Here is a 24,631-nt window from a genome sequence, read left to right as displayed (position 1 = left end):
CTGATCCCATCTATGATTTTTTTTTTAGAAGTCCGTGTTTGCCCTGCTCCCGGTTTGTCTTGTTTCAATGAAATTTTAAACTTGATTACTGTTTGTTATTTCATATATTATCCGGTTCAATATTTATTGTGGTCTTTAGTTCTTAGGTTAATTTCATGTTTTATCTTAAATTCATTTTTTTCCTTGCTGCTAATGTTTATATATTTTCAAATCTTTTAAGTTTGCAAAAGTAAAATTTGTTTGAAGTATAGTGATACAGAACTTTAAGGAAAAAAGATGAGATATGCATATACAGAATCAATATGTGAAGTTTTGATTAACATTGACCTTTTATTACACTTAATTTGATTTCATTCTTTGTGTTGTATGGGCTATTATTTACACACTGAATTGTCGACGGATTTTTCAGTTATTTCCCGATCATGACAAGGAGCACACGGCGGGTGTGACCTGTCGGCAGGGGATGCTCACTCCCCCATGGCACCTGATCCCACCTCTGATGTCTTAGAAGTCCGTGTTTGCTCTGCTCCTATTTTGTAATGTTCAATGGACTTTTGAGCTCGAATACTGTTCGTTATCTCCACATATTACATATTACATATGTTTGTTTTTCCAATACTCTGGTTCCGCTCATAGGTCTTGAATTCTTGCGTACTTCAGTAATTTATCATATACCAGATATAGAATGTTCATTATAAGTATATTTATTCCCTTAAAAATATTTTTAATCAAGAAAACTTTTGCTGTTGTGTCCATTTTTTAGAAGCACAGTTAACAATGTGATATTCTGATTTAAAAAGTAAAGCTCATTTTGTTTTCTAATATGAGTTTAATACATATGACTCTGAAGATTATTTTCAAATGCATTTCTGCATAAACAGCACTTCATGCTTTCCACTATTTTCCATTTGATGCAATTGTTGACGGTGAAAATCAATGTTAGAAATTTAAGAAAAAGTGAAATTTAGAGCAGAAGTTCATTATTTCAAACACTTATCTCAGAATATTGTGATCAATCTTTCATTATAAATAGAATCCAATTATTGCATCATTTACGTGGATAATATGAAAGTACATCACCACTTTCCATTCCTGTCATATATTATGTAAATTTCCTACTGAAAACGTAAATATTGAAAATTCCAAGAATGCTCCAGCTTTACTGATCTTTTTTTTTTTTTTTATTAAAAACAAGATAAACTTTTTCTTCCACACATCAAAATAGGCCAGGTACTTCAGTTTTTGTGATAAGAACGTCATCGTTAAAGAATCTTGGAAGAATATCTTATACATGTAACCTTGTTTAGCTGATCACCAACTAATACATTTTTAAAATGACATCGTCTTTGCATGTCATGTATTTCAAAACAACAAAAACATCATCAACAACAATAGCAACATTTATTTGCTGATTTAACGCATTTTGAACATACTCAGAAAATACCAGTATAATTGCATGCGTTAAAGCTGGCACAAGGAAGTCCTTAAGAGTCATTTTTCTTTTTTCATAACGAATTGAATTACGTAAGCCTTTTACATAAATATAATTTTACAAGTTGAGCTAGAGGAAAAGGACAAGGCATTCTATTTACCGACAGTGAAATACACAATTCATGACAATAAATAAATAATGATTGACTTTATAGAGCATTTGGTCATTAATTTTCGAAACAATACTTTAAAAACCAAACCCCAAATAAGGAAACCAACAAACGAAAAAAGTGGATATAAGTAGAAATAAAAAAAACTAGATTATACATGTACTGACAAGGAAAATAAAAACGTTTTCTTTACCATTGTATTCAAAGACAACTGCAAAAATATACGTGTATTTACCAGTATACCAAAAGTTAATTACTAGTCAAATGCTTAGTAATGCATTATTGTTATCAAAACTCTTAAAATTTAATTCAAAGAATGTACCAGTATATCTCAGAGTAATATAAATCATCATCAATTAAGCAGATATACAGTACATTCTCTGAGCACAAAAATAAAGAGAACTAGAGGAAAGATCGTTGCAAAGCAACGAACAAGTCTTCCGTCCGATTTTCAGTATCATTGCCCGTAAGCACGGATTATGAAGGTTTATCATTCATTATGAAGAATGTCATTAGACGAAAATGGATGTAAGACGTCTTTAGTAAATTTCGATCGCTGATATCTATGCTGAAATACGTGATATTAATTTATGACAACTTCCGGTCTGACCGGAAGTGACGTTAATCGACGAAAAAACGAGGTCGGATATCTTTGGTGATAATAACCATTGCCGATATTTGCCAATATGAGCCATTTTCTGAGGACGAATTTGTAAAATAAATCTCGATGTAATATGTGGTCGGACGACCTCATTGACGTTTATCTTCAATTCCATGCAAAAATAAGCAATTTTGACTGATTCCGTTTTGACTAGAAGTGACGTCAATTGACGATTTTTTTTATGTTCCCAGCTGCTACATTTTATTCTGCTTCAATGATATATCAGTAATTCTCAATAGTTTTTAAGATATTGAGGAGAAAAACTTTTGGCCCCTCTAGATCCCCAATTTTTTTTCAGCTTTTTTGTGACACATATTGTATAAACTTTTAATTTTGACAATTTTTATTCTTCATGTCTCAACAAATATTTATTAGTAATGAAGTACAAGTATTGTATAAACGTCTTAAAATGAAATTCTTGTTACGCCCTCTCTAGGGCCCTGGAAAGCGTCAACGTTTGGCATTTGCGGTCTAAATGAACTGCGAAGTGCACATCAAAGCATATTCCTCTATCATCGATGAAAATTTCATGATCCTATGTTAGGCCTAAGTGATTATTTAGAAAACCCGCGAACACAAACTGTTCCTCTAAAAATCACCAAATCGCGAAAATCCTCAAACCGGAAGGGACGTCAACAAAAAGAAATTAGAATGTCTATATTTTTTGATATTCTATTCGACCCCAGAGTTTCAGGAAAATCGAACAAGCCACTTCCGAAAATTCGCGTGCACAAAATTGGGATAAAAAAAACAATAAAAATAGTGGAAAAGAAACATAAGATTAACAAGAAGGTCTTCTGCTTATGACGGCAAACCTTAATTCGACAGCACACATATATGTAAAACGTTTTATCTGCTGTGTTATGGATTATATTTTGGAGGCATTTAAACAAAATTGATCTCTATATCACATACATGAAGCTTTTTATTAATTGTGTGATAAATATTTTCTGGATGACTTAACACAATAATAATTATTTTATTTGTAGTTTACAGTTTATATATTTAGCTCATCCGAGCATTATAATTATAGTTGTGTTTACAGTTTCGTACACCGAATGATCCAGTGCCCTGAAAATGTTCCAATTTTGTGTGCATGTTTAAGAATTCTTATATCAAGTATATTTATGTACTATGAATGTGTTAATGCAGTGTTTACGTTCACATAGCTATTAACAAACATTTAGTCTGCATTAGTCAGGATCACCTTTTTGAGTGCATGGGCAGCAAGTGTATTCGAAGATAATGCCACTTAACTATCAGAAGGACAGTGCTGCATCCACAACAATAAAGATTATCATTGATGGGCATGAGTTTTAGGAAAACTGGAAATTATTACATATTTTTCATCATGTTCACAACAGCTTTGTAAATGAATCTAAATTTGATGAATAGATTCATTTAAAACTTAAATTTAACAAACTTGAATAAAAAAAATACAGAAATTTATAATTTAAAGAAAAAATGTACTATTAAATAAATAAAAATATAAGAAATAAATTAAAAAAGGAAAAAAAAACTTGGAATAAAAGAGAGAAAACAAAACAAATAATTAAAAAAGGTGCCAAGTTATGTCATTATATAAGTTGATAGATCTATATTCATGAAATCTTTAATAACATGCTTGTTAAATTCTTGATGTTTTGATAGATATGTCGATATAAATGAGAATATGAGAAAGTAACAATGTAAACATAGATTAAACATATCCTGATCTTAAATCACAAGGTTTATGTAACAAGGGCTTTGAAAAACGTTTTAGACCACTGAATTCGCTATTTATTTGAGCAGATTAAATGTACAAAAATTGCATGCATGAATACCTTGTACTTACCATTTTTAGAGGGACAAATGTACAGAAGCAGAATGAATTCTGAGAGATCGTATTATAATTTTGGATCAATACATCTATACACATGTACTTGATGGTTGCAATCAAAAGATGCCTCCTACAGATTTTTGGAGAACAATTTAAACACTTTTTGTCTTTTTAACGGTCTAATCTTTACGTATTTCAAAACAGAATATCTTTGCATATGTTCTTGTGATTGTGAAGGGTGATTGTTTGGTATTAAATATACGGAGTAAGTTTGTGTTTCGACTCCTAGAAACAACTTCAGGAAGAATTATGGCACTTTCTTTAGGGTGACTTTTTGGTCTCTACGATGCAGAGAAAAACTTTAAGGAATAATGTGAATCATATTGTACTCTTTGACATTTTCCTCGTGTACTTGTAGATTTATTTTTGTAGTTGACCTCTTATAGAATATCAAACTAGGACGAATCAGATAAAGAAATATGCACTTGTTACAAAAATTAAATCATTGCTTGAATTTTATCCAGGTTTGAAAACCTTGAAGAAAATCGTCTATCAATTGTTAAATATACACTCCAGAAGGTCACAACTATCAGAGGAACTGATATATTTTTTTTTTAAGTTCGGAGTGTTACAATGTATTTAAGTGCTTGCTAAATACACAAATGATCGTAAAGGGTACAGCCCCGTCAGAAGAAGATCTTTTTCAGCAGAAAAGAGAATAAGTTATTATCTGAATAAAAATAATTTCATTTAGCATAATTGATCCATGCAGTTAAGTTGCAATCGCTTGACAACTAACACCTGCTATATTGTATAAAAGAAGGTTGAAGAAATATACATTAGGAGAAAGATAATATGTCTATTTTTAAAATAAACAATAGAACACCTGTATGACCTTTAATACTGCTTCAAATACCATCTCAGCGCGTCATAGAATTGTCATTACATAATGACTTTACAGTAAAGATCAATTGGTATATTTTTTGAAGTATGAAATGACACTCATGTTTTTTTATCAAAACAAAACATATACACAATATACATTTGAATCTCAGGAGGGATGAGGTTTTCCCGATGAAAAAGTTATAAATAAATCCAGATTATTATCTCAATAATCCGCCATGTATAAATCATCTACGTCATCATAAGACATTATAAATACCTAATCAAGCAAGATTGCTCATTATTACTAGAAAATCCATTGAGAAAAATCGAATTCAAATTCTTTCTTGTACTGTTGTCCTTTGTATTTATTTCTAAAGAATCTTCTGGCTACGGTAAGTAAATAAGTCAATGTGTAGCTTTTCAGAAATGTTTAAATGAATTTCCGGTCATTTGTATATATACCCTTGCACAAAAAACAGCGGATATTTAGCTAAATCACTGTTTTCCTGTGTCTGTCTGTTGACATTTAATCATCGTTTATAGTCTTTTCATTGTTGAACATAAAATGTATCCAAAACAATATACGTACGCATTAGTTTTAGAATAATGCCGCACTAAAAAAAAAATAAAATAAATGTACAAACCAGCACAGGACTGCTTTAATAATTTATATAAATTTTGAATTATAGTGATCAACTATACACGTTGTGTATATACGAAGAATGAAAAAGTTTTAGAACAGAACTTCAATAATTCTATGCAGATTTGCTGTCCAAAGTCAGGAGTGCACGATAGATATTATTTGGGCGTAAAGATGGAATGCTGTGGAGGCAAGGATTATAATATTTCTTCTTGTTCATGAAATAATTCATACATATATATTTACTTTTGTCTTAAAGTTATCTTTTAGTGCAAAATTATCTTTTAGTAAATTTAATAAAATCCTTTCTTTGGTTGTAAGTATAGGAATTAATGTTGCAGCTGTTGCAGAAAAAAAAGAAGAAATCATAATCCGCGGGAGTGGGTTGTGTGATTTTTTTTCTGCAATAGCTGCAACGTTAATTTCCATAATAAGAAAGAAAAAAAAATGATTTTTATTATTTATATATATGTCTGTATAAATAATCATATAGAGTAGGATTAAGTACGCTAAATATTGTATTACTGATAATCACGGCATTGCTTGTCTCACTGATGGAAAAACCATTGCTTAAGAAATCTTTCCAGGTGGCTTGCTTAACGTTAGAGTATTGATAAACGAGCGTGGTTTTCAAACGAAATAAAGGAGAACATACAAGATACAATATATTTTAGTTTAACAAGCATATTTCTTTAACTAGTTATTACTCAGGAATTCCAGATAATGACTAGTCAATTTTATTTCAAAGGGAAAAAATTACGTCAGATGAACGTTGACTCACAGAACTACGGGGTTGATAAATATTTTGCAAAACTGCGAAAAAAAAATAACTTAATGAAATGAGACTATTTGTTTTGACCAATTTTAGTTGCTTTATTAAAACCTATTTTGCAAAAGGGAAAGGTATTGTACTTACCTGTTTTCCTGACCCACAGATTTTTTTTCTTCTATTGTATAACACATAGTAAATCTCTCTTTCTCTCTATTACATTTACATAATAAAAGGAGCTTTTGAAGAAACTCTCTTCGAAGAAATTTGCCGATTTTCAAATATGTTTTAGTGATGCAGAAATGAAAACTTGTATTTCCTTTTCATACATGAGCGCAACTATGCTGTTTCATTTTATTTATATTGTAGAGCATACATTTAATCCAGATATCGAGTTTTGCTGTGATGAAGAAGTCGGTGAAAAATCAAAGAAACAAGGAATATGTGTTGGAAGTAACAAAAACGATCGAAATTGTAAGCGAATTAAACTTAAGAAAAGTTCATTTACTTTTAACAAGAATTAATTTTCAAATATTTTTTTTTAATTTTGATCTGCCTATTTGAAACTAGGTCTATCTCAACATACAAAATTTACTAGGATTCTGCTTAGATAAAGAAACAACTTACGAAAATAAACTAGTTTGCATTACTAAAATAAAAATCAGGTTAGAGCTTATAAGCATAATTGGCTGTCATACGTTTCATAAAACTCACAATATGCTAAGCATTATACATGTAATTATCTAACATACAATTACCCTGAAACGATAAATTACATTTCTTAAATATTGGGTAAAATGTACAATTGGGGTTTTTTTTTTAATCGAAACACTAGTACTGGCATCCACTTCACTTAACTCATTTTCAAATCTTCTACTCTTTGCAAATTAATATAACTCCCCGTACTTTACAGATGTTCGGTTGCAATGGTTTTGTTTGTAGAGTGTTGCCAAGTAATTCATAAGTTTAAATGTTGAAGAGTACGAATTCCACAATAAAATGTTACAATGCTAAATCATGGGATATTTCAAACTTGATCCCGACCTTAATCATAGCTGCAATTATGTTGGGTTTGTTTGAAATTATAATATGTTTCAAAGACCATAAACTGAGAACAGACGAAAGTTAAAAAAAAATGACTATCTGATCTTTATTGAACAAACATATATTAAAAGCTGCACGTTTATAGTGTAAATGTATTCAAATACATATACAGGATAAGTATTTTGTTTTATTTTCAAAATTATTCAAAGAATAACACATTTTAAATTTTTATTGAAGTCTGTTTACAGTTTACGGTCTTGAGACCAAACAGTATCAATAATAGTTTCTCAATTGAACAATTAAGAAACTCAAGTGTGATTAGAGAAAAAGTCCACCGAAACTACAATTATAAAAAATTGCTTACTTTTTTGGAAACTGTTCAAATAAATAATTTTAAACTACATATTTTCAACTTTAAATACAGGTACGTTCTTGTTGTAGGAACTGATAGCACAACTGGTATCAAATAAAAAAAAAAATCTATATTCTGATGATATGTCTTGCTTGATTTCAGCGAAGGCACTATGGTGTGGAAAGAACGGAACCTCACAGAGTCTTGAATGTTGCGATGGGAAATCTCCTTACAACGCATCGTTATTCAAATGCCTGAACAACACAGTTATTCCGATTGAATACGATATATGCAAAGGCGTATTTTATGATAAACAAAGGCAAATCTGTTGCGACCGGTCAACTCTGTACGGTGTTCCTTCATATCACTCCAATTATGAATGTTGTGGCTCCTCTTTGATTGATAAACGAATTAAACAGTGCTGTATCTGGTCTGGTTCTGCCTATGGTCAACCAAAAACAGGAGACTGCTGTGGAGAACGTTAGTAAACTTTAAAAAGATGTCAAACTTTCAAATTATTTTTGATCAGAGTATCAATAGATTTTGACCAAATACATATTTGTATGTTTAGAGTCCTTATAGGTGTTGTTCATTATGTAAAGAATTTTATATTATCCATGTCATTGTTTCAGAACTTTATAACCAGAAATCAGAAATTTGCTGCAAGGGAAAACGAATTGCTGCCAATGAAAATACGCGATGTTGCGGTGATGGATTTTACAATTCTTCTTTTCAACTTTGCTGTCATTCTGAAAAATCTGCCCGTCCATTCAACAGAAAGAGCGAGAAATGTTGTCAAGGTTTGTATTTTTCTTCAAGTTTTCTTATTTTGGATAGGTTCGATGTCATATGTTATCATGTTTTAATACACGTGTTTTCTAGGTCTTGTGTTTTCCGTGAAGGACCTGCCAAAACCGAAATGCTGTGGAAATCGAGTTTATTCGTCACGAAGTAAAGTTTGCCACGGTGGTGTAATTAACAGAAAGAAGGAAAGGTTATAATACATTAATTTGTTAAATGTGGATTTTAACAAAGTAAAGTATTTTGAATATTCCAGTTGGTGTAATGTAAGAGTGCTAGAACTCATTCACTAGAACACTCTTCATCTAAACAAGATGTATACAATATATACCGAGTTGTGATCATGACTTGCAAGAAATTCTTTTTTGAATTTTATTTCATGATAATAATACATCCATGTTATAGTAAAAATATGTAAGTATTTTTAAAATAATGCATTCTTTGTAGTTGCCATAGGGGCAGTCAGTCTGAAAATTCCTTAAAGAAGGAGACATTCTACCGTTCTGTCCAACAACTCTTCCCTGCTGGCATTAGTACGAAACTCAAGAAATGGAAAGGAAAGAAAGGTTTCCCACTGATTTATGTCAATCTTCCTGAAGCCAATATTTACCTGGGAAAAGTTCCAAATCTCTCTTCTCAGTATGATGATCGTTCTGTTTAGATTAATGACATCTGAGAGAGAGAGAGAGAGAGAGAGAGAGAGAGAGAGAGAGAGAGAGAGAGAGAGAGAGAGAGAGAGAGAGAGATGCAAGCTTTGTAAAATAAACATAGATGTAAAATGCATATCCTGATATTAATTTAAAATTGTATTGACTTTTTCGTGAAATAAAATCAATTTATATTGCCTTGATATTCTTTGTAATTATGTTCTACTTCATTTTCTTGTAACCTAGTTATCTGTTTGTTTTCAAAAAAAAAAAAAAAAAAAAAAAAAAAAAAAAATAAATAAATAAATAAATAAATAAATAAAAAAAATAATAATAACCAAATTTACAAAAATGTTCGAACTAAAGATAGAAATACGTTTTGCTTAATATATATCATGAAAAATTACTATAGAAATCCACGAACCAATATCTTTTTCCTAAAACAACTTAGTACATTAAACCCAACGAAAAAAAAAGTGATTTTGCATCATTTAATGTCAATCAAATTTTTTACCTCTTGCTTCACTCATTATTTCAACAATCTGATGTTTGGATCGTATACGTACAACTGCATTTTCGGTTATACTGATTCTAATTTCACAACACAGAAGCCACCTGCATACTCTCTTCCTATGTACAAAAAAAATTTAGGATGCATAAGGTTTGTGTATTTATATAATTTTCTTTGAAAAATGAGGTAAGTGGAACAGCTTCTTTCGATCAGTCTTTGGTACGTCTATCAAATGTTACAGGTTTATCATGCATGTAAGGTTAGTAAGGAAAGATTTCAAGTTGAACAAAATAACCTGAGATCTAGACTTCCTTCTCTTGTGAAAATATGAATGAGAAGGAGCATTCTTTTCGAGTGCTTTCACAACCTAAAACATCTGCGTTTGGAATATATGACTGGTTTGTTATGATTGAATGGATACAATTTGTACAAAAGAAAACAAACACAAATAAAAAAAAATAAAGTAAACAATCTAAATAAATAAAAAAAAACATATAAAACACACACAAAATGACAAATGAAAACTTCTTGGTTGAAAAAATGGGTTCGATAATCAAATAATTAAATTAGATCCCTATATTCGTATTTCATATATCTTTTTTTATAAACTAATTCACAAATAATTAAACAGGTTCAAAATGTATGTGCTAAAAACTTCTTTTGATTTCAAAACTTACAAGTTCGTTTGATAATCCCTCTCATAGAAGATTTATTTACAGCTTAAATACAGAAAACTGCGATGGTGGTTGCGTTTGTAATAAAAACGAACAGAACAAAAATCTTGAAATGTAAGGCATCTTCAGGTGTATATTAAATTAAGAATATGAGAAAAAAAAATTATCCCCAAGTTAGATAGGAATATGACTTTGTTTTTTTCTTTTTTTAGCAGAATAGCGCAGATACTGTCCATATATTTTGTACTTATGTTACCTCTCCATTTTGGCCTTGAACTCTAATATTTATTGCACAATCAGTGAGGAATTCGGATATGCTTCCATAAAATGCCACGCACATAGATATACTTGGCGCGTGCATTTATCGTATTTTTAACATATTAAACACTTGTGCAGACTTGAAGTAAGTAGAATTTAATTTTCTCTTTTAATTCACGTATATAGACAAAAGTACAGATTTCATGACCTGAAATGTAATTTGAATAACTCGTTGCATCATCACATAAACTTACTTTCAAACAAACAACAAGAAACAAAAGAAAAAAAAATAAATTCCAGTAGATTAAATTAAGATAAAACAGATATATTTAAAAAAATCAATTACATGCTATAACCTCCAGAATGTACATGTATATAATTACCATTTTCTAACTTGTTTCTTATTACTATAAACTCAATACTTTTCAAAGACAGCTATAAATAGTAAAGCAAATGAGAACACGAAGATAGCAAATTTAAAGTTTCTCCTTTAAGGCCAACTATCATTAAAAACTTCTCTTTAGAGTTTTTGAGCCTTTTCAAAACTTATTATATTTGTAGATTAAAAAGATTTTGTTTAATATTCAATTTCTTTGTCCTGGCATAGTTATATAAAGATCTGATCAAAGAGATGTAAAAAGAAAGGAGATGGGCGAACAAACCGAGAAAAATGCCTATGGTTCGACAAACTAAAAAGGCGAAAAATTAAATCTTTATCGTAACATTTTTTTTTGGATAATTTAATATTTGTATATATAAAATATATCCCTTGTTGATCGGTTACATCCGCCGTGAGACCTTTGTATCGATCAGGTAGACAGAATATCCCGTAGTAAAATTAAATACATGTATAAAAACAAAGGCGGATTTGGTATGACATATTTCAGTCAAAATACGACCCAGTGGTAAGTTTTATTTGCTCACAAGGTCATTTTTCCTTTCTGAGCAAATTTATGTTTAAGGAACTGACGGATTGAATCAGAATTATTATCTTCCGACACACAAGGTGGCTTAAGTGGCCTGTGCTGGCAACATCCATAATCATAAACACACGGTTGTTATTCTGCAGTTGAAGAATCCAAGTTGCTTTAGCTTCTTCAAATAGCCCATTAAAAAATTCAATTTCAAGGAAACCAAGGAAACAATCTTGGTTAAAAAGGCTTATAATCTGAAGTCCTAGTGACTTTTGACATCGGAATTTTGTTGTATATTACTATGTAATAGCAGGCATGCACCAAAAATGGCAGAAAAAAAGATAAATGAATCATAATACTCATATGATACCCGTCTTCATTCCATTTTTTTTAAATATGTATATCTTCGAAGTATGTTAAGAAATATACATTTTTTGCTCAACAGAAATATGGAGCAATGACCCATGCTACCTTAAAATATCTCTATGAAACAAAATTCGTATCTTTCCGAGAAATATTAAAGTCCAGTTATTCAAATGTCTAATTACAAACACGATTTAAACACAACTATCTGCTGTAAGTCGTACCCTGTATTGGTTACTCTGTCAATCTCTATGAAAAATATTTTTGTAGCTTGTGTTCAAACCCCAAGGAATTCATTTCTTTTTTTTTTTTTTACCATAGAATAATTTTACCGAGAGAATTTTTCCACAGAAAAGTTTCGTTTGTCGCAGTTTTATACCTTTCAATAATTAAAACTTTGCTTCAAATTCTTTGTTCAGAAACTGAGTATGATTTTTATGTACTTGACACTACTGGCATTTTGCACGCTTTAAATACACCTAATTTGCAGATATTTTCCTTCATTCAGCACATTTACTGAATACAAGCATGCAATTCAGTAGGCCTTTTTTAAGGAAAAAAATTCTTATGACTAAGATTAAAATTTTACAACTCTGTAATTTCTTTGATGATTTTTTTTTAAAAAAGATTATTCACAATATCTTCTAATGTATAGAAATGTAAGATTTTTGTAACTTATCATAGCTCATATACAGTAAAGAGAATTAGAAAGGTCCGCTGGTTTCGTATTTTTCTGAACCAATCGCGGTTGCACACCTTCGCTTAACTTTTTTTTTTATCATTGTACGACTATGTACCTTGCATTGTACATGTAAAATGACGCTTTTTAGATAAATTCAATTATTTATGGAAACACTCCTCTTGACCAGTTTCCTTCAAACCTAACAAAACCTATTTTTATTATTATTATTATTATTATTTATTTTTTTTTTTTTTTACAGATATTCAACTTTATATATATAAAGTACTGGGTTTCTTTCCGGGCAGATTGATATAATGTTATTGAAAGATTGATTGTTTGTTGTTTTACGTCCCATTCGAGAATTTTTTGCTCTCTTAAAGACGTCACCATATTCTGAAGAAGGGCATCAAATTCAGGCCTGTACTTGGGCCACTGAGCATTAAGTATTCTCTATCGTAAAACCACCTGCCTTGACACGGGACCTCGGTTTTTAAGACCTCATCCGATAGACCCGTTATTTTCACTTCTAGTGCCGGGAGCATTGGCTAAGAAGCAGTCAGATTAGTTTTTCCCAATGACATTCTTCTTGCATTCGACATCAGATAGTGATAACAAAAATCACCAAGGTAAGCATGGTATTCATTTATTTTGTACGCGAAGTTAAATGCTTTCGATTTCAGTGGTAAATTCTTAAGGATAAAAATTGTTTAAGAAGAAGCAACGGAAGATTTTGCTACGTTTTCTTTTTACTTTGGCAAGGCAGTATAATTTTCTTCCGTTTTTGTTTATTATATACTTTTCAGAGACTACATTGTACTATAGAGATACAACTAGTGAGATGAATGAAGTTTCTAGCTGCATACTTGTAACTGAGAAAGGATATTGTAAATGGAATCTAATTATTACGTTCTTCTTCAGGGGAGTACGGTATAAACAATCCTTATATCTATACACACTTCCTTCGACCTTTCTAGAAATCGAGTGCAAAATTGACATTATTGTCATTTAACTTTCGGTGCAAATCCTTTTTTTTGCATTCTTTCCTCATTTTCATTTTTTGTTCACTTCTGATTTAGCTATCAAGTGCGTAACTTTATGATTAAGGTCTTTCGTCTTCACGGAAGACCTTATAGTGATTCTATTGTTTCTTACTAGGTCTTCCGTTTTCAACGGAAGACCTATAGTGATTCTACTGTTTCTTATTATTAGGGCTTTCCACCTTTCTGTGGAAAGTCCTATTGATTTTCTTCTGTTTATTATTATTATTCTTATTATTCTTATTATTATTTTTCTTCCGCTGATTTTTTGTTTCGCAACTTATCGAAGAGACGCATCTTTCATATTAGTCGACTACTTAAATGATTTTCAGATTTGACCCAACGACTTCGAGCGATGACATTTAATGAAGTTATTGCCCCTTTCGCAAGAAAAGCTTGTTATCGCTACTCCTCTGAAACTACAAACCGTAGAGATACAGAACCATCACCAATGCTTTTCACTAATTGAGAGGGCTTTTCAATCTATCATTGCGAAAGGATTCATCGAAGCCTTATTCAAGTTATTGCCCCTGAAGTTTTTTTTGCTGTTTACGTAAACTTGAAAAAATCCTTTTTTTTTGCATTCTTTCCTCATTTTCATTTTTTGTTCACTTCTGATTTAGCTATCAAGTGCGTAACTTTATAATTAAGGTCTTTTTACTCCCTCATAAAGAGTTTGCAGTTGAATTTTGCACTAATTAATGCACAGATTCAATTGTGATATGACAAAACGAGGAAAACATGTTGGTACAAATGTATATTTAGCTAGATACCTATGCAATTGTATCATAAATTGGAGAGTTGCCGAATTGTATTTTGAAAGTAGAATTTGTTACTTTCTCATGTTGATTGAATAACATATAGCAATTTCAAATGAGAGAAAAATAAACTTTAATGATACTTTTCTTTGATTTTAGTAGAGCAACATTCCTTTATAGATGCAAGTAACTAAACATAATAGGTATCAGATTCCTTGAGCGTCATATGGCGAGACGTGTTTTGTTGCGAAACATTCCAGTCTTTTCATTAATGTGTTACAAATTGGAATAATCCATTTTGGGGGTAAAGAGGAATATAAAATGGGTAAGAAAACTTAGCGCTGCCTTTATGTTACTTGCCCGTATACGGTATATATTATATGTACAGTGTGATAAATATACATTCTTTGGCTAGAAAATCAGGCTATAGCAACATATTTTTTTTTAATTCATTGAAGCTATCACGTACACTTATTCAATTGAAGACACATTCCAAAGAAAAGGAGCGACGATTTACTCGTGACGTTTGGCGCGAAATACTTATCTTGACCCGCCTTTCACAAATGGTCTGATGCAGTAGTGTAGAAGTACAGAAAAAGATTACACTGACATGTCTGAATTTGGAATTGCATAGAATAGAAAGTTGAATGCATAAAGAATAAAGGAGGTAAATGCAGTATTTTTTTTTCTTTTTTAGTTTTTATCAGTAACAGATTATTTTCTCTGCTATCAGTTATTGTTAAAACTCGAGTAACAAATCCGATGTAAATCTACTAGTACTTGCACAAAATTTAGCTGGCTAGTTTTCATCCTATAATTCCACACTATAAGAAAAAGAGATTAATCTGCCTGACACTCGTTACTTCAGGGAATGAGTGCAAGGTAAACATCGGTGATGGCTGGTACATTGCACTAGTGTAGTGGTTTCAATATTAAAGAACAAGGTTCACTTAGGGCCTTTTTTGGCCCTGTGAATTTCAGAAAAACTGAAACTGCTTGGTTTTAGTTGACAATGCATCAAATATCATTTAGACCTTTGATGACTGCGTATCTATAAAAAATGACGTACTTTTCTGTCTAGCCAATGCATTATGACGTCATGAAATGCGTTATTTTCCTCATATCGTGAAAAATTCTACAAAACAGCCAATTTTTAACGCTGTTTTTCGATATTTAATATAGAGCGTAACCTCTGATCTTAAATATGCAACTATAAAATGATAGAACTATTTCTGAGGATTACAAAACCTGTTTTATTTTTTTAGGTCAGAGGGTGCGCTCATATTATTTCTCTTCTGTGAAAGTACTCAAATATACTTATTTTCCTTAAAATTCAAGAACATTGCAATTTCATGAGCCCTGTTTTCCAAGACCTTGGCTATAAGGAGAAAATTTTTAATAGGAAATGAAAGCACTAAGTCTCTACTTTATCTTGTTGTTTAAAATGGAACATAAAGTGTTAGTCAATTAATTGGTATATCTACAGGGCCATTTTATGCAAAAAGTGAACCTAGCTCTTTTCGGGCAACCGATCTTCGTTTAATCGATTATATCTGAATTTTTCGCTTAAATTTACGTTTTCATCTTTATTAATGATGTTGAACTTTGTTTTTCTCTTTGTGAATTCTATGCTCTTTTTTTTTTTTTCTTATAAATAAAAAATCTTTTTAAAGACCATGTTAAATTTTTAGATATCTTTACAACGAGCAGATATAAATGTAATTTTACGTGCAAAATCTTACGAGCCACGAATTTCACAATTCTAGAAGAGGCACTCTTGATCATCATTACAATGTTCTAAGTTTATCTAATAAATTCCTAGGATCAGAGAATAAAATTTTGAAAGAATAAATGCATTTTTATTATATAGTTAATAGAGTCACACCCTACATGTAACATCAATACCCATGACCCAGGGACCATGAAATTCACAATTTTGGAAGAGGCACCCTTGCTCATCATAACTTTATTTTTGGTTTGTTTGCTTAATACACAAGAACAGAAACGAAGATTTTTGAAGAATTAATGCATTTTCATTTTATAATCAATACAGCCCCACCCTTCAGCAGAACCCCTTACCCAGGGACCATTAAATTCACAATTTTGGAAGAAGCACCTTGCTCATGGGTTGATTGCTTAGTTCACAGGATCAGAAAAGAAGATTTTAAAAGAATAAATGCATATTCACTAAATAATCAATAGAGCCCCCTGCATAACCCCTCACCCAGGGGTCACAAATTTCACAATTTCAGAAGATGCACCCATGATCATCATGACCATGCATCTAGTTTATTTTATTAATATACTGGGGACAGAAGAAGATTTTAAAAAAAAAAATGTTTGCATTTTCACTGTACAATCATTAGAGCTCCACCCTTACTCCAGAACACCATGACCAATTGCATGGGCCATGAATTTCAAAAAAAATGATAGAAGGCTATATGCTTAATACAATGATGCCAACAGTTTGCTTGATATCCAAGAGTAAGAAAGATTTTTAAAGATAGCTCTAATTTTGATGGTTTTAGTCCAACCTTTACACTACTGGCCTAAATTATTACTGATAGTGCCTAAATTGAAACTGATTTATTACGTCCTTTTAAGCCTACATCACCGATTGCAATAATACAACTCTTTAGGAACTGTAGAACAGGATGAAGAGGAGGTGGGGGGGGGCAGGATGAATCTTCTTACAGAAAGAGAAATTCAGTCAAGTTTTTCAAATATATAATTACATAAAAATAATTTTTTATAAGAAAATGTATACTTTCCTTGCTCTCACTCAAGTTACAAATTCTAAATATCTACGGCTTACAGCAAATATCAGTAATTATCAGAACCCACAGTAAAAACGACAGTAAATATCAGTAATTATCAGAACCAACAGCAATTATCAGTAACAACACTAAAAATATCAGCAAATATCAGAAATTCTCAGTACCAACAGTATAATATCAGTAAATATCAGAAATTATCAGTAAAAAGTGGCACTATCAGTAATGTTTTAGGCCAGTAGTTGTTCCCCTTTACTCAAAGATATTCTATGCCAAAATCGGTTCAGTGGTTTCAAAGAAGAAGCTGATAGTGTTCAAATGTTAACGCACGTCGGACGATGCACAACGACGGACGAAAACAGATAGCAGTTTGGTCAACTGAGTGACTCACGGGACCTAATAAACGATTTTCCAAAAGAACTAAAACTGTCAACAATATCGAGTGTTGTTTACGGAGATCGCATATGATTGAAAACTACGCGAAATCTATGGAACATGCATGACGGGGGATCCCTCGTGGCTTTTGTAATTACAATTAATAGACGAAAATAATTCCTTTATCATTGTAAATATATAAAAAAAATTCATTGATTTTTGTACTTCAAGTGTGATCTTTTATCGCTACCTTGCTGAAATATTCGGGAGCATATAGTAATTACATTAACCGTCTGTCCATCAAGACGTTTTCAAACAGAAAAGAAAATATTCTTTTTCGATGTTCGTCTATGAGTGTCCGTCCTCTCTTAGGACGCGTAATTGTGAAACGTGCAGAGACACTATTCATGATCAATTAAATGAAAAAAGAATTATTTAGATGGTTATATTGCTTTGTCTGTTGTGTAATATGTATATCTGCTGAATGTATGTCTTTTGTGATTACATTTTATAATTTATAATAAAAACATTTTTTTAAAATCAAAACAGTTGCTAATTCTGTAACGGGATGACCCCAAAGGGGTCTTTCGTAACAATTTAATGATTTGTTGAGAATTACTGATCTCTCAAGTTAACATCTCGATCTGTATATGTATGATTGTTTGTATCTCGAATCTATTCAGTGCAAATGTATTAACATTTTGTCCATAATTCATTCATAATTATTATATGTAATAAGAAGGTGTTTCAAAATATTTTCTTCTTCAGAAAGGAACACTCAATGCTGTGGAAATCAGTTAATATCGACAAAAAATGGTTGCTGTAATGAAACAACTCCTTTCAACAAGACTATATCAGCTTGCGAAAAAAACCAAATTGTTCCATGGTTCCATGACTTTTGCAATGGAATACTATACGATAAAGGGAAACAGATATGCTGCGACGAATGCGAACTCTACAACAAATCCTCTTTTGACAGACATTTCCGTTGCTGCGGGGAGTCTTTGTTTGATAACAGGAGGGAACAGTGCTGTAAATTGGCAGGTATAACCGAAGTCCAGTCCTCAAATGGGCACTGTTGTGGGACAGGTGAGTTATCAAAATAATGTGACATAAAATGGTAGAAACACATTTTATGATGAAACTTTTTAATCGATTTGCTTCTCTTCAGATTAAATGTAATGTTCATTATCGTAGAAAAACCCATGATTGATGCACAATTTCATTTGTACAGATCGAAAAGCTTGATTTTCACAACTTAATATTTGTATATTAGAACTCCGAAGCCGGTTAATTTCTTGTAGGTGTTTACAATTCCTCCAGTCAAATCTGTTGTTGTAACAACGTATACGACTCAACAAATGGAACAATTCAATGTTGTGGGAACGGTTCATATGACAAAAGACAACAAACATGCTGTCATGGTACGTTTCCTAATAGGTACATGTATATATATTGTCCATTATATTTTTTTTAAAGTTATCAAAAACGGAGTCAATATAATTTTATTATTATCTTCCATGTATAAAAATGGATGCTTTTTTTTCAGGTAAAGTGCACAACATAAAACACGTGAACGACCCTAAATGTTGTGGTAAAGACGTATATTCAACAACGCCACACCTATGCTGCAGTGGTGACCAAATAATAAAGAAAAATGCTTCTGACCACGATCAATGCTGTCTTCGGAATTCAGAGTTCTACTCCTGCAAACATCAGCCAAGGAGACCATCGATAATTTGTGGGTACCAGCGGTACAACAGTCAGACAGATCTTTGCTGCAATAATCAGGTCCACAAGGGCGCCAAGGAAACTGGAAGAGAATGCTGTCACCCAGGAAAAAGGGATTATGGTCCAATAAATGAGAAATGTTGTCATGGTTTGGTGAAAAGTATTGCCGAGAGGTAACTAGCTCCCCTCCCCTCCCCCCACCCCGTCCCTTTTCTCTCATTTATCCTGGCACTCTTTGGGGTTTTGATAATACTGTCAGTAATCAAGTAATTCATTTTTTTTGTAACAGTAGCATGATTCGTGAGATCAACATCTAATTTTGATTTCTTCGTTCTGGTCATAAATTTACTGTGAATTTAATTTTAGTTGCAGTGAGCACTCGGACACCCCCAGCTCCTCCACACAAAGTAGCATTTGTAGTGAAAACCTCACCTCCCCTCCCCCACCCCGTCCCTTTTCTTTCATTTACCCTGGCACTCTTTCGGGTTTTGATAGATACTGTCAGTAATCATGTAATTCATTTTTTTATAACAGTAGCATGATTCGTGAGATCAACATCTAATTTTGATTTCTTCGTTCTGGTCATAAATTTACTGTGAATTTAATTTTAGTTGCAGTGAGCAGTCGGACACCCCCAGCTCCTCCACAAAAAGTAGCAGTTGTAGTTTTATCTCTCAAAAGTGGACTACTTGGAATATGAGAAAATCTGTGAACATCGTGTACTACGTGCCTGTAAAGTGTGCAACTTTATTCTAACTAGATTTATATTATTCGTTGAAAAAATGTTAAAAATGTTAAGGAGAGATCCTAGCTGTACAAAGAAATGATCTTGCGCAGATCCAGCCGGGATTGGAAGGGAATAATGACTTTGGACACCAATCAAGTAACAATTCCTGTATTACATTGACAGCAAGAATCATATATATATATATATATATATATATATATATATATATATATATATATAGAGAGAGAGAGAGAGAGAGAGAGAGAGAGAGAGAGAGAGAGAGAGAGAGAGAGAGAGAAGATTGATTGATTGTTTGTTTGTATGTTGTTCAACGTCCCATTACAGATTTTTTCACTCATATAGAGACGTCACCGTATGCCGGTGAAGGGCTTCAAATTTAGACCTATACTCGACACTTAGGGCCATTGAGCACTGAGGGTTCTTTATCGTGCCAACACCTACCGTGACACGGGACCTCGATTATTAAGGTCTCATCCGAAAGACCCGTGACTTTCACTTGTAGTGTCGGGCGATTGGCAAAGGAGCAGTCACTAGCCACTACCTATATTTACGTCTTAGGTTTGACGCGCTGCGGCGAACGAGAATCGAACCCGGGCCTCCCGATCACGATAGAGAGAAAAGAAATTTACCCTCACGAAGTAGGTTTATTATGCTAGGACACTATGTTTGCTTGTTTTTTTTTTGTTCTTGTCAATCAAAAATTTTAAAATATTAATATTTTTGGGGGGATGTTGGGGAGGAGGGAGGTCTTGGCCGTGTGGACACCTCTCATCCGAAGGGAAAAATTCAGAGATCCGCTGGCCTGTGCTTTTCTTGCAAGGCCGGCAAAGTATTGAGCGTCTGGTTTGCTAAGTTTAAAAGATTTAATAGAGCAGTGTTGTAAATCTTTTCTGTCTTTATTCAGGTTACGTAGTCAAAGTCCATCATATCAAATGTTTCAACTGGACAAAAAAATTATCGCCCAGGATGATATTAACAGGAACAGCAAAACAGAACTTCTACAACGCCACAGATGCATTGGCTAAGAGAAAACTCGATCTATCTTGCAGCTTTAACAATCATTATAAACTTAGAAAAAAGAGAATTCTTCTTGTGACCGACATTGATTTGAAGGTTCCTCACAGAACATTCAACCTCGGGGACAGCGATATCATTCTTCCCTACAAAAAGAAGGCGCTAAAGGATGTAAAGAAGAGGAGAAAGTCAGCGGTTTGCGAGCCTCAGAACTGCGTTAAAAATCGAAGCCGCTATCCTAGCCGCTAGATATCTAGTTGTCTCAGACCGCTATACCTCATCGTCTCAATCCGCTGTCCGGAGTCCGCATAGAGCTCTTTTTGGCCGTGGTTTGTGACGATGACTCTACCTCAACTAGTCGACGGGTGACAGACATCAGATTTTGGATACAAATGTATTTATATCTCTGGTAATAATTAGTTTTTGAATCAAAATGGGCCGAAGTAAGGTGGAAATATATGAATAAATACACATTTCTTTCCACAAAATGAGAAAAAAAAAAATCAGTTTATGTTAGTGTCATGTGATGCATTTATTCCTAATATGATATTACTGGCAGATTTTCTTTGGTATAAATGTTTTTGTATGTTTTCGTCATCTATAGAAAAGAGCAAAATACTAGATGAACATCATAGTAAGGGAAATCCAAGGAACGATTTGTATTTTTGAATCAGACAGTCTCGGGTATTTTATATGGAATGTTTTTTAATAAATTTTTTAGTCAACATATTGCAAAATCGGCTTTACAGCATTTTGTAATATTAATCATGTCATTGCATTTCTTTGCAAAAGCATTTTGTAATATTTATCATGTCATTGAAATTCTTTGCAAAATATTTTATTTTTCTAGACCCATAATTTCTAATACAATTTTTGTTTCCCTTTTATAAGTTGTCACGGGACCAATTTTTATGTTTTTTTCTCCATCATTTACAAGGGAAATGATTTCAAATTGGTTATTTAAGCAATGAATCATTATTTTTTGAAAGATGTAGTCTCATAACTTCAACGGAGTGTGCAAACAAATTGAGTAACGCGCCTTCCCCATGTGTATGTCTTTTAATCATTGTGTTCATTGTACTAGTATTTTTTCCAGTGCATCTGTATGATTTCATTTTGATAATTTTGTAACTAACACTGCCAATTTTTCTGTTTGTTAATTATTATTATTTTTTTTTTTTATCAATTCCTTGTTAATAAAATTGATGTATATAAAATTGATGCCAGTATTTTTTGATTTTCACGATTCCCTTAGACATGCCTACCATGGAGAGAAAAAGAAGATATGAATAAATGGTGTTACAAAGAACACTTGTCGTCTGCAGGAGGAACAGGACACGTCATTACTGGTGATGTAAACATAGTTAATTATGAGGGAGGACCTTAAATCCCTTATTTTAAAAGGGCCAAAATTTAGGGAACTCCATTCTTTCAACTGGCGTCATAATTTTATAAATATTATGAATTATGTGGAAGATTACGCCAGGCGATGGGCCAAATACGAAAAAGAAGACTTTGACAGTTTGTTAGAATGGATTAAGAACATCAGATGGATGTTGAAATCTCGTATTAAGCGATTGAGGGTTGTATGAAAACTATTTATCCTTCTGTCTTTAATTTAGAAGTGAAAAAGGAATTAGATAGATTACACGATCAGTATGTACTGGTCCCAGCTGACAAAGCTGGTAACAACATAATCTTTGTTTGTAAGGCTCATTATTTGAATTGTATTTTAGGAGAACTAAATTTTAAATCTACAGATGTAAATCCAACTTACACCCTCAATACCTGCCTTTCTAAGGAGGAAATTCTTCAAAATCATATGTCCGTTTTAGATATATTTAATATTCCCACGATCAAAATGAATTTGAATTACCATTCCTATACTGGATTCCTAAACTTCATAAAAATCCTTTCAAACAAAGATACACAGCGGGTTCCAGTAAATGTTCTACCAAGGCTCTTTCTTTTTTCCTCGCTAAAATATTTACTATAATGAAGAAAAAACTCCAGGAGTACTGTACAGCAGTATATTCGAGAAGTGGTGTAAATTAGATGTGGATACTTATAAACTTCAAAGAACTTTTTGGAAATTTGAAATTTCAAAATTTTACTAAAATCAATAGCACCAAAACGTATGAGTTTTCAACCCCTTATACAACCGTTCCCCACGATAAATTGAAGTCCAGGCTTTTTGACATCATAGATAGCTGTTTTTTCAATAAAAATGGAACTCGCAAATATACTTACCTTGTCATTGGTCATTTACAAAATTATCTTCTTAAGAAGCACTCTGATTGTACACACAATACAATGTAGTTTTTGGAGTTCAGGTCTTCCAACAATCTGTTGGAATTCCAATGGGCCCCCTTATTAGCAGACCTATTTTTGTATTCATATGTAGCAGAATTTATTCAAAAACTTCTACATGAGAAGAAAACACTTGCTTTGACCCTCAGCTCGACATTTCGATATATCGACGACGTATTATCAATTATCAACAGTTATATACTTTCATTCATCGACTCAATATATCCCAGTGAAAAGATACCATAGATTCTGGCACATCTGTTTCATATTTAGATATTTTACTAGAAAAAGACGTTAATGATAACCTAACAACAAAGCTTTATGATAAACGTGATGATTTCAACTTTTCAATCGTCAACTTCCCTTACTAATGTAGCAATATACCCTTATCACCTGCATATGGGGTTTATAACTCTCAGTTGATTCGATACGCAAGAGCATGCTCTACGTATGAACAATTTCTAAAACGAGGCAAGATATTGACAAACAAGATGATGAAACAAGGATATCAACAGTCTCGTTTTAAATCTGTTCGCAAGTTTTACAGTCGATACAATGACCTTATCAGCACATACAACCTATCATTGAGTCAAATACTAATTGTTACGCCATTATTTATACACTGAACTGTCTACGGATTTTTCCGTTTTTCCGCGGGTGTGACCGGTCGGCAGGGGATGCTCACTCCTCCATGGCACCTGATCCCGCCTCTAAATTTTAAGGTCCATGTTTGCCCTGCTCCAAATTTGTATCATTTCATTCGACTTTCGAGATTGAATTCTGTTCGTTATCTTCATATTTCACCTAAAATATCTAGAAGTAATATATTTCAAAAAACTTATACACATGCAAAATACCAAAACAAACTTTTTATGTTTCAATAGACATTTAGGAGAATTTTTGAAAGTATGTGAAATGTTGTAACAAGACTGGTAGAAGTGTTAGACAGCAATGAGGTATCTGTGATAACGCCAGCCCTGAAGGCCATAGGAAACAACGTGACAGGAGATGACACCCAGACGCAGTGCATTCTGGACCACGGTGCTCTCCCTGCATTCCACAACCTCCTAAAACACCATAAAATCAACATCAAAAAGAGGCAGCCTGGACTATTTCTAATATTACAGCAGGAAACACACAGCAGATTCAGCAAGTCATAGTCCACCAGCGAATGCCCCCACTCCTCGAAATACTCAGCAAGGTAATCAAGGAGATTTAAAAAAAATATATATTCTCTACTCCAAAAGAATTTAAAGATTCTCA

At 32.5% G+C, this 24,631-nt stretch overlaps 2 protein-coding genes across 2 annotated transcripts in view; one reads left to right on the top strand and one right to left on the bottom strand.

The window, feature by feature from the left end:
- The window catches only part of LOC133204132 (xylan 1,4-beta-xylosidase-like), a 478,456-nt gene that overhangs the window by 233,979 nt on the left and 219,846 nt on the right, over positions 1-24,631 (bottom strand). The window lies entirely within an intron of this gene.
- On the top strand, positions 5,781-9,233 carry LOC133204251 (galaxin-like). The gene is made up of 6 exons (XM_061339991.1): positions 5,781-5,796; positions 6,745-6,849; positions 7,934-8,251; positions 8,404-8,571; positions 8,654-8,765; positions 9,020-9,233. Exons 1-6 carry the CDS (start codon positions 5,781-5,783, stop codon positions 9,231-9,233), a joined length of 933 nt encoding a protein of 310 aa, XP_061195975.1.

Source organism: Saccostrea echinata, unplaced genomic scaffold (assembly GCF_033153115.1).
Source record: "Saccostrea echinata isolate AGI-Se365-2 ecotype Australia unplaced genomic scaffold, CSIRO_AGI_Sech_v1 ptg000052l, whole genome shotgun sequence".
In the NCBI taxonomy this organism is placed as follows: Eukaryota; Metazoa; Mollusca; class Bivalvia; order Ostreida; family Ostreidae; genus Saccostrea; species Saccostrea echinata.
Note: the sequence above shows the minus strand (reverse complement) of the source record. Positions and strands in the feature narration are given on the sequence as shown.